At 39.4% G+C, this 10,885-nt stretch overlaps 1 protein-coding gene and 1 pseudogene across 1 annotated transcript; both read left to right on the forward strand.

Annotated features, from left to right (window-relative positions):
- Positions 1–1,464: 1,464 nt before the first annotated feature.
- LOC147299346 (uncharacterized) lies at positions 1,465–3,726 on the forward strand. Its single transcript, XM_086230215.1, has 4 exons — positions 1,465–2,696; positions 2,940–3,348; positions 3,434–3,663; positions 3,717–3,726. Exons 1-4 carry the CDS (start codon positions 1,465–1,467, stop codon positions 3,724–3,726), a joined length of 1,881 nt encoding a protein of 626 aa, XP_086086341.1.
- Positions 3,727–8,253: 4,527 nt separating this feature from the next.
- LOC147299347 (nuclear transcription factor Y subunit B-6 pseudogene) lies at positions 8,254–9,919 on the forward strand (annotated as a pseudogene).
- Positions 9,920–10,885: the final 966 nt, after the last annotated feature.

A 10,885-nucleotide genomic window follows, 5' to 3' on the forward strand; every position in this document is an offset into this window, starting at 1 on the left:
TCCAGCACTCCTCGAGTACTGTGTTAGGTCATGTGGCACGAAGCGCTTGTGCGAAGTTATCAGTCGATAACTTTGTACATTCAACTAGTCGTGTGAAGTTATCAGTGGATAACTTTGTACACTAAACTTAAATTCACCTTAGACCCGTTCGAGAGTCTATTGGACGCGCGCATGGGCGCTGGGCGTGACTGCGCTCCAATATGATTCTTGAATTGTCCAAATTACTCATGGACAGTTTGGGAGTGCACAATTATGTGTTGTGGTTAGCGGTTCATGTGATGTGGTTTTGATCTGAGAAAATTTCGGCAACATCTCCTTATGTGTTCTTCGAGTGCATACTAGATATTTGTTTTAAATATCTACGTCGTGCACTTGGAGAACCAAAGGGAGATGCTGCCAAAATTTTCCCAGATCGAAACTACGTCGTGTGAGCCAACCACGACACATATGTGCATTCTCAAATGAGATAGGGCCCTTACCGGAGGCATAAGGAGACGAAGAAAGGTGACGCATCGTTTTCTAATTGTCGTGTAATATGGAAACATGCATATGGACCGACAGTGGATACGTAATACGAATCGTGTTAGTGATGAATATTTGTATGGGATCGAGTCATTTATCCAAGTTGCACATGAACATGTCAATGCTCAGAATAATATAAGGTGTCCGTGCCGGAATTGTAACAACTCTTTATGGAAGACAGTGCGTGAAGTCAGAATTCATTTGGTGAAATATGAGATGTCACACAACTATACGACATGGTATTATCATGGTGAACCGAGAGTTTATGCTTCGACTTCCTCGGATGCTCGAACAATTCTGCAGCCTACTGAATCTGTTGGTGATGATAATGACCAAGTGATGGGCATAATAAACGATGCTTATCCATATGCATCGCTTGATCACGAAGTCAGTCAGGATGACACAGAGAGCGATAATATGGATGAAGATGATGGGTTGCCCGAAGTCCAAAGAGAAGAGTTTGATAAGTACGAGAGATTGTTGAAACAAGCTCAGCGGGAATTGTACTCTGGTTGTGAAGAGTTCTCAGTGCTAACTGCTGTTGTGGAGTTAATGCATTGGAAAGTACTTAATCAACATTCGAATCGAAGCTATGATCAGTTGATGGGGATTTTGAAACGAATGCTTCCAAAGAATAATCATATACCTGAAACCCATTATCTTGCGAATAAGGTGTTGAAAGATCTCAGTTTGGGATATGAAAAGATTCATGCATGCAAGAATGATTGTGTATTGTTTTACAAAGAACACCAAGGGAAGGATAAATGCCCTGTGTGCAATGAACCGAGATATAAGAACAAGTCTGTAGAGAGAAAGAAACAGATTCCGCAAAAGGTGTTGCGTTATTTCCCACTTAAGCCAAGGTTGCAACGATTGTACATGTCGACACATACTGCAAGTGACATGAGGTGGCACAAAGATAAGCGGGTTGAGGATGATGTGATGAGACATCCTGCAGACGGAAGCGCATGGAAAGAATTTGACAAGATATATCCGGATTTTGCAGCAGATCCACGAAATGTCAGATTAGGACTTGCTACTGATAGATTTAATCCATTCGAAAATATGAGCACATCTCACAGCACTTGGCCAGTGGTCGTGGTTCCTTATAATTTGCCTCCCTGGAAATGCATGAAAAAAAAATTCACAATTATCACGCTATTAATTCCAGGACCGCAATCCCCTGGCAAGGAGATCGATGTATATTTGCGGCCATTAATTGATGAGCTGAAAGAATTGTGGCAAAATGGTGTGCCGACATATGATAAGTCCACCGAAACAATGCTTTCCTTGCGTGCGGCAGTCATGTGGACAATAAATGATTTCCCAGCTTATGAGAATCTATCAGGCTGGAGCACCAAGGGTTATATGGCATGTCCTACTTGTAATAAAGATATAACTTCCGGTTGGCACAGTGGTAAAGTATGTTATATGGGCCACCAAAGATGGTTGCTGGGGGATCATAAATGGCGTCACAGTAAGGAGGCCTTTGATGGAAAAAAGGAGATGGCCGTGAAACCTAAAGAATTATCTGGTGATGACATCTTGAGGCAGTTGAATAACTTAGAATTTGGCCGGATTGGTAAACATCCCTCTAACAAAGAACGAAATATGCCAAGGTCACCTGCACATCTAAATTGGACGAACAAGTCGATATTCTTCGAGTTGGAGTATTGGTCCAAGTTGAAAATCAGGCACAATCTCGATGTAATGCATATTGAGAAGAACGTGTGCGAAAGTTTGGTGGGGACAATTTTGAGCATTGAAGGAAAATCAAAGGACACAATTAAGGCTCGACAAGATTTGCAAGAAATGGGCATCAGGAAACATTTGTGGTTAACGAAGAACGGTGATAAAATGATAAAGAAACATCCATTTTATACCGTGAAGCCTAGGGATAAGAAAGAATTCTTAAAGTTTCTTGCATCGGTCAAATTTCCAGATGGATACGCTGCCAATATCTCTCGAAATGTGAAAATCGACTCTGGAAAAATTTTGGGCTTGAAAAGTCATGATTGTCATATTTTATTGCAACGTCTGCTTCCGGTGGGTATTCGAAATTTTTTGCCCGAAGATGTACTTGAACCGATTGTTGGGTTGTCGAGGTTCTTTCAGCATATCTGCGCTAAGACGTTGCGTGTGTCAGACATGTCAAAATTGAAAGATGAGATTGTGTACATCCTATGCAAATTTGAACAAATATTTCCACCGGCCTTTTTTGATATAATGATTCATTTGATATAATGATTCATTTGATGATACATTTACCGCAAGAGGCAATTCTTGCTGGGCCGGTCAGTTATCGGTCGATGTACCCAATAGAAAGGTAACAATTTCTAAACTTTTTCATTACTATTCTCTAAGTTCAGCTCTATGTTACTCATAAAAGTTTTCTCACTATGTACTTACATTTGCAGAATGTTGGGTAATTACAAAAGGTACATCCGAAACCGGGCACGCCCCGAAGGCTCCATAGCAGAGGCATACATTGCAAATGAATCCATCACGTACTGTGCAATGTATCTCAGCAGTGTTGAGATGTCATACAATCGCCCCCAATGCAACGACGACGGTGGTGAAAAAAATGAGACACTTTCTGTCTTTTCTCAAATTACAGGACCATTTGGCGAAGCCCCTAAATCAGCTGTTGAATTCTCGAAACACGATATGGAGGTGGCTCATTGGTTCATACTCAACAATTGCGAAGAAGTTGACTCTTTACGCATTGAGCATGAGGAACTAATGAAGCGCGACTATCCAAGATGGGAAATGGAACGTGTAGAGAAAAAGCATCGGGAATTGTTTCCTAAATGGTTTAAGGAACATGTAAGTGATTACTGACAATAATGATCAGTTCGTTCATGTGTTTGTAAGTTTTTTGTAATATATTAATTCCATTGTCTTTTAACAGATAGAAAAGCTGACTGATGATAATTTGCCATTATACAAGGAGTTAATGAGTTTGGCGAGTGGCATTCAATGGGTTGAAACGTTTTCCGGATGTAATGTGAATAGAGTTAAATTTTTAACTGTAGAACGAGATGCCATCTTGAGCACTCAAAATAGCGGGGTTTGTGTAGAGAACTTGGAGACTGGCACGATTGATTTCTACGGCAAGCTGACGAGTGTACATCAAGTCTTGTACTCGCATCGCTTTCACGTTGTGTTATTTAAGTGTCATTGGTTTAATACAGACCCGAATAGGAACAACAGTATTAAACTCGATTACGACTTAATATCTATGAACACAAACACTCGATGGTATAAGAATGATCCATTTATTCTTGCCACAATGGCAAAACCAGTATGTTATCTGGATGATCCTAAGGCGGGTGTGGGTTGGAAAGTAGCTCAGATGATTCAGAATCGAAATATATGGGATATTCCGGAAAAAGAAAATCAGGATGACGTGGCCTATCAAGAGGATTCATCTTCGACCATACCCAATCCATACAACAATGATGTTATCATACAACAAGTCGAGATACATGACGTTCCTCCAATTGAGATCGATGCCTTATCAATTGATCTTGGGCCACTTTCTCGAATTGATGTTAATGATTTCATCGATGATGATGAAGATGATGATGATGATGAAGATGAAGATGAAGATGAAGATGATGATGTTGATGGTATCGATGATGAATATGATGATGAAATGAGTATTTTTAGTGGTGATTCAGATTAGTAATTGATAATGGTAATTCATATTAGTAAGTGATAATGATGATTTAGATTAGTAAGTTATTACTTTAGTTTTCTTTTTTACAAACATAAATATTTATTGAATTGTGCAGATGAGTTTGATCTCGAACAGGGGTGGATCTCGGAGGTCCACTTCAGCATCGATGTCTGCCGCTGCAGCCCAGCCCACCCCTGCAGCACAGCCCGCTCCTGCAGTACAGCCTGACCTCATAGCCCAGGGCGAATCGACCTCGGCAATAGCCCCAGATCTCTCATCCAGTACTGGGTCTGCGATTCAGTTGACATGGAGGGCCCGACGTGGTCATCGTTATGGTGCATATGATAATGTTGCATCATCCACTCGTACTGCCTTATCATCAGAGAGTAAGAAAAATGTTTTCACAGCACTTGTGTTTATGTTTAATTTTATTTAGATGTTATAAGATTACTGTGAAATTAATATGTTATATTTGCTTTTCTAGGTACCAAAACCACGAGGGGGATAAGTAGAGGGTTGAAGACGTCCCGAATCACTCGCACGACGAACGAGAGGATTCGAATCGTTCTTGAGCAAGATCACCTACGACCGAGCAAGGAGGTCCATAGTACTTTCGCTTCCTTTGTCGGATCGATTATCCGTGGTGAATGCCCCATGCTTTTCCCCAGTTGGGAAAAGGTTGATGACGCCATCAAGAGAAGCATTATGGGCTCCATTTCTGTGAGTATATTTCGATTAATACAAAATGATTAATTTGATCATTCCTAACAATTTGATAATTGCATTTTTTTCAGGTAAACTATGACATTCGGATGGAGGATCCGGATGTAGCTAGGTATATGGAGAAGCTATTGAGAAAAGTTTACACACAATGGAAGCACAAGCTGCACAGAGAATATAACATGTTTGGATCGGCAGCTGAGGCATTGGCCAGCCCTCCTCCGGAGATGGCATCTCGGCTTGATCAGTGGTAGTGGTTGTGCACTCATTTTCAGAGTCCGGAATTTTTGGTATGTTATATCATTTTAAGACTTCAAAATTATTTTTTCTTATGTTATTCCTTTATTGTGTATGCACTAATATGTGCATTTACAATTTGCTTAATATTTAACAGAGGAAGTCGAATGCCAATCTTAAGAACCGGAAAGCGCCCGCAAGGATTGATCATCATGGTGGTTCCATGCCCTTCTCATACCGGGTGGAGTCGTATCGTCAGGTGCGCTATTATTTAATTTAATATATATATTCCTTAGTATTGTTTGAGTTTTTGTCAACATTACATTCTTTTTTAGGCTGGTTCGCAATTTCCGGAGCTCGACAACTACGGAGATGTTTATGCCCGACCCGGCAACGACAAAGGCAAGGCGAAGCACGTTAGTTTTTTATATTTTAGTTTTATTTCACAATTTTTAATATTTGTATTTGATTTCCTAATTCCTAACTTGTGTATAATATTTTGAAGGCTGAGATGCTTGCCAAGCAGGCGAGTTATTTGGACGAGGTGGCCAGCCAGTACCATCCGGACACTCCATTAGAGTCGATCTCAGTCCCCGATCGCGATGCCGGTCTTCGTATTATGACGGAGACACTGGGTGTTAGGCGTGGTAGGGAGATACGCGGAATGGGAGCGGGTCGGGTTCGTAATCTCAGCGCCGGGTCTTCATCTCAGCCATCTGCAGAATTAGTTAACCTGTCCACTGAAGTGCAGCTGTTGAAGGGTCAGCTAGAAGAATCGAGAGCGGCATATGCGAAGCAGACGAGTAAGGTGCAGCAGATATTTGGCTAGTTGGCCAGGATTGTACCTGGGTTTGTGCTGCCGCCCAACATTGACCAGTGCATGCCAGACTCCTCCACTGGTGTCGATGATGGTACTGACTTAGGGGGCCATTAGTTATTTGTATGTATGTATTAATTATATTTGCATACAGTATTAATTAAATTGTTTCTACTTTGTATGGATATTTTGGATATATAAATTTATTAATTTTGTTTTATATAGTTTTTGAATAAAGATTTTTCTTTTAAATATTAAATTCAAATATATAATTTAAATAAAAAAAAATTTTTAAATAAAATATATTTAGGCGACGAACCTCCTTATTCCTCGCCCAAAATATGTTTGGGCGACGGCCAATTTCGTCGCCTAAATATACTTTGGACGACGAACCTACTTATTCCTCGCCCAAAGCGTGTTTGGGCGACGAAATTGTCCGTCGCTTAAACATTCTTTGGGCGATGAATAAGTAAGTTCGTCGCTCAAACCTTCAAGTTCGTCGCCCAAAGCACGTTCCAGCGAGGAAATTAGTTATTCCTCTCCCAAATCGTGTTTAGGCGACGAACGCCTTTATTCGTCACCCAAAACATTCTTTGGGTGACGAAATTGTCCGTCGCCTAAACATGCTTTGGGCAACGACTTTTATGTTTTAGGAGACGAAAAAAATCCATTGCCCTAGGTGTCTTTGGGCGATGAAATTTACGGGTTCGTCGCCCAAACTCTTGGGCGTCACCTTTTGGGCATCCAAACGCTCGACGAACTCATTTCGTCGCCCAAACGTTTGGGCGACGAAACTCTACTTTGGGCGACGAATTTCGTTCCTCTCCCAAACCGTTTTTTCTTGTAGTGTCACTTCAATGTCGAATAAAGTTTTCGATCACAGTTCGATTCACATTCCAAGTCCTCCGAACACCTTCAACCATACACTTATTCTTGGTCTAAAAAGGGTTTAAAAGTAGTCACTCGCTGATCATAACAATCGCACGCAATCGCAACCCAAAGAGGTGGTTCAATTTCCAATTTCACCCATATTCCATAATTTCTCACATTTTCGGGTTGGGGTCAAACCTAGAGGTCATAAGGGGTCAAGAATGACCCCAAAAAATAACCACAGAAACCAACCAGTCCGGCAAGCCCACAATGGCCCCAAAACCCAAAACCATCAACTTTCAAAATACCAAATTAAAAATTAAATAAAAAGCATGCTTATATGGGTTTTGAAGTCCACGAGGAGAGGAAGAAAACTCACAAAAAATCATAGCTAAAGGTGGCTAAGGGTTTAATATTATAAATTTCTTGATCTAATATTATATTTTTATTGTTGTGCTCTTCATTTGTAATCTTTATTTTCTCTTTAATTTCCTTTTGATTGATTGAGGAAGATGCGTGAATGGAGCAAAAAGATGAAAATGGGTGATATATATATATATATATATATGATGAAACATTGAAACCTGTTAGAAGTTAGAAACAGTGTTTACAAGTGGCAACCTTCTTTCATGCATCTTTGACTCCACTTCAAACATGTGGCAACCATGCATATATATGCATGCATTCTCCACATCCCGGGCCCACACTATATACATGCACTCTTCCTTCTTCTCTGCACACACAGCACAATTTACAGCCATTTTGTCAATTGAATGCAAGATATATTCTCTCTCTCTCTCTCTCTCTCTCATTTGCTAGCTTTAAATATCTATGCGCGCTAATGTCTGAGTAGCTAGAAAATCTTTGGAAACTACCACATGTGCGAATATCGCAACTCCTGTTTGCTGAGTTAAAGCCGAACTCGGGCGTGACTGAAGTACTAGCTAGCCCATTGGTCGATCCATTTATATATTCAACAACCCAGGCAGAGAGGCAGTCCTCCTTCCCAATTTTCAAGTCCCAAAACCACAAAAAGGAATTAAATAAAAGAAAATTTGAAGAGCCTTGTAATTTTAAATGACTTTTAATTCATGATCGCATGCATAAAGGCAACCATAAATTGTGTCTGTTTTATTGTCATTTTTGTAGTCTATATCTTTTCTCTTCTCTGCAAAAGAAAATTCATTTCTATTTAAGGAGTTACATAATGTGGTATTTAGAACGTTATACATATTATTTAATTGATCAATTTCTCTCCCTCACGTGACTACCACCTGACTTGTAAAAAACACACTGCACTGCATTGTAGAAAGACCCGTATACTTAAGTTGTAACTTCACTTTAAAATCAACCAAAACATTTGATAGAAAGCCAGAGAGACTCTCTGCTACTTTTTGGAGAGAGGATGGAACGGGGAGGTTTTCATGGCTACCAAAAGACACCAAACGCAAACTCTGGAACTGGTAAACTGTATATATATGCCTATATTTAAATTTCTCTTCTATATATATATATGTACAAGTAGTGCATTGATCTGTAGCATATGCACATTTCTTACATTCTTCTTTGATTTTGTATATATATAAGATTTCTGAAAGGGCTTTTGATTACTTTTTTTCACAGGTAGGAATCATAGTACGTATTAATATGTTATACACTATTTTTAAAGCTTGCATGTAGATGTATCTTCCTTTAAATCTCTTATGAAGAATAACACACACACACACATACACACACATATATATATGTCATATATATTAATTTTGATTAATTTTCCCAGCCTTAAGGGAAAAATAAAGCAGTCTACCTCTTTTAAAGTTTTACTAACTCTTAATTTTCTGGGAGATCTGATCAATACTAGCTACACAATATATATATATATTGTGTAGATATGCAGGGTAGGTTGTTTCAGATCACCATAAATAGTAGGGTTTAATATTATAAATTTCTTGATCTAATATTATATATTGTTGTGCTCTTCATTTGTAATCTTAATTTTCTCTTTAATTTCCTTTTGATTGATGGAGGAGGATGCGTGAATGGAGCAAAAAGATGAAAATGGGTGATGATCGATGAAACCTGTTAGAAGTTAGAACAGTATTTACAAGTGGCAACCTTCTTTCATGCATCTTTGACTCCACTTCAAACAAGTGGCAACCATGCATATACATGCATGCATTCTCCAAATGCCCGGGCCCACACTATATACATGCACTCTTCCTTCTTCTCTGCATACAAAGCACAATTTACAGCCATTTAGTCACTTGAATGCATGCTATATTCTCTCTCTCTCTCGATCTCTCTCATTTGCTAGCTTTAATATCTATGCTAATTAATTTGTAGAAGGGTTGAAGCTATCGGAGATCAATTACATGCGGCTGTCGGAGATGAATCAGAATGGCATGGGCAAGAACACCAATATTGTTGTGAACAACAACAACAACAACAACCACTGGACGACTACTAATGGTGATGTCGAGAGCGAATGCACTGTGCGAGAGCAAGACCGGTTCATGCCAATTGCCAATGTGATCAGAATCATGAGGAGGATCCTACCGGCGCATGCGAAAATCTCAGACGACGCGAAGGAGACGATCCAGGAGTGCGTGTCGGAGTACATCAGCTTCATCACAGGGGAGGCCAACGAGCGTTGCCAAAAGGAGCAGCGCAAGACCATCACGGCGGAGGACGTGCTGTGGGCCATGAGCAAGTTGGGGTTCGACGACTACATCGAGCCCCTGACGGTGTATCTCCACCGCCACCGGGAGATGGAGGGGGAGAGGGGATCCATTAGGAGCGAGCCTAGTGCAGCTAATTTGATGATGATGAAGAGGGCAATGGGAGATCACTATGGCTCGGCAGGGACTTTTGCTGCTTTTCATGTTGGCCATCATCACCATCACCATCACCATGGCGGCTTTTTCGGGTACTTGAAGGATTCATCCGCTATCCCCAATGCTGCTGCTGCTGCTGCTGCTTCAACGTCGTCGTCTCACGCTTCTCAACAGCCTGCTGGAGCTGCAGTGACAAATGGTGATCATCAGCCACATGCACATGCACACTTCAAATGAAATTAAGCTAATTAATTAAGTCCATATATCCAGTAGTACTACTCTTCATTTTGAATCACTAGTAGTACATACTGTAGTCAAATAACTAGAACGCACGCAGTTTTAATTTGTTACAATTAACTCCTTTGTTCATCGTTTTCCCTAGATTTTCTAGTTTTTTTTTTTGGGAACAACAAGACTAATTAAAAAGGAACAACAAAAACACTAGCGCCCATCAAGGATCGAACTGGTGATCTCTGCGCTTAAACCTTCCAAAAATAGCACTAAAAATAAAAATGAAGACGCAATATGGAACGAGCTTTCTTGTGAATACTTGCTACCCAAAAAACCTCTCGGTCTTGGAGGAAAATAAATTTTTCTCTATAAAATAAATTTTAGAAAAATTCTAGAATTTCTATAAAGTCCCCGAAGAATTCTATAAAACAGGTTTTTGGTAATTTTTAAAAATATTTTTCAGAATTCATGTAAGACGTTACGGAAATTTTAGAATTTTAATAGAGAAAATTTATTTTAATTTTCTAGAAATAAATTTGGACTTCCCAAATTTTCTGGAAACTCTCAGAGAGCAAATTGGTAAATCGACCTCATAGTAAATTAGAACTAGTCAAGACGAGTCCGTAGAAATTTTTCGTGTATTTTTTTGAGTTCGGAGCTATTTTTAATTAATTTTTAAAGTTTATAAAAATAAAAAGTGGGCAAAGTGATACACGATAATTAATTTCAGGGGGTAATGTGATACAAAATAAACATTAGGGGTAAAGTGAGATTTGAAGTTACTTTCAGAGGTGTAACGACCCGACCCAAATTTTCCCTAGAAATTTAAATTTTTATTTAAATATGTTTTTTTAAGAGGTCTTTAAAGAATGTTGATTTGTATTTTAAAGAATTTTGAGATTTATTGGAAAATAAAAAGGGCTTTGAATTAAATTTTTATTTTTGTTTTAATTTGGGGTTTGACCCAAAGTT

The sequence above is a fragment of the Dryas octopetala genome, chromosome 1, assembly GCF_963921425.1.
Source record: "Dryas octopetala chromosome 1, drDryOcto1.1, whole genome shotgun sequence".
Lineage (NCBI taxonomy): Eukaryota > Viridiplantae > Streptophyta > Magnoliopsida > Rosales > Rosaceae > Dryas > Dryas octopetala.

Bases quoted from the DNA above. Each gene is read 5' to 3' on its own strand.
- LOC147299346 (XM_086230215.1), top strand. From the start codon at position 1,465: ATGAGACATCCTGCAGACGGAAGCGCATGGAAAGAATTTGACAAGATA. The intron at 2,697-2,939 runs GTACATCCTATG...TTACATTTGCAG, and splicing joins AAATTGAAAGATGAGATTGT to AATGTTGGGTAATTACAAAA. The intron at 3,349-3,433 runs GTAAGTGATTAC...GTCTTTTAACAG, and splicing joins CTAAATGGTTTAAGGAACAT to ATAGAAAAGCTGACTGATGA.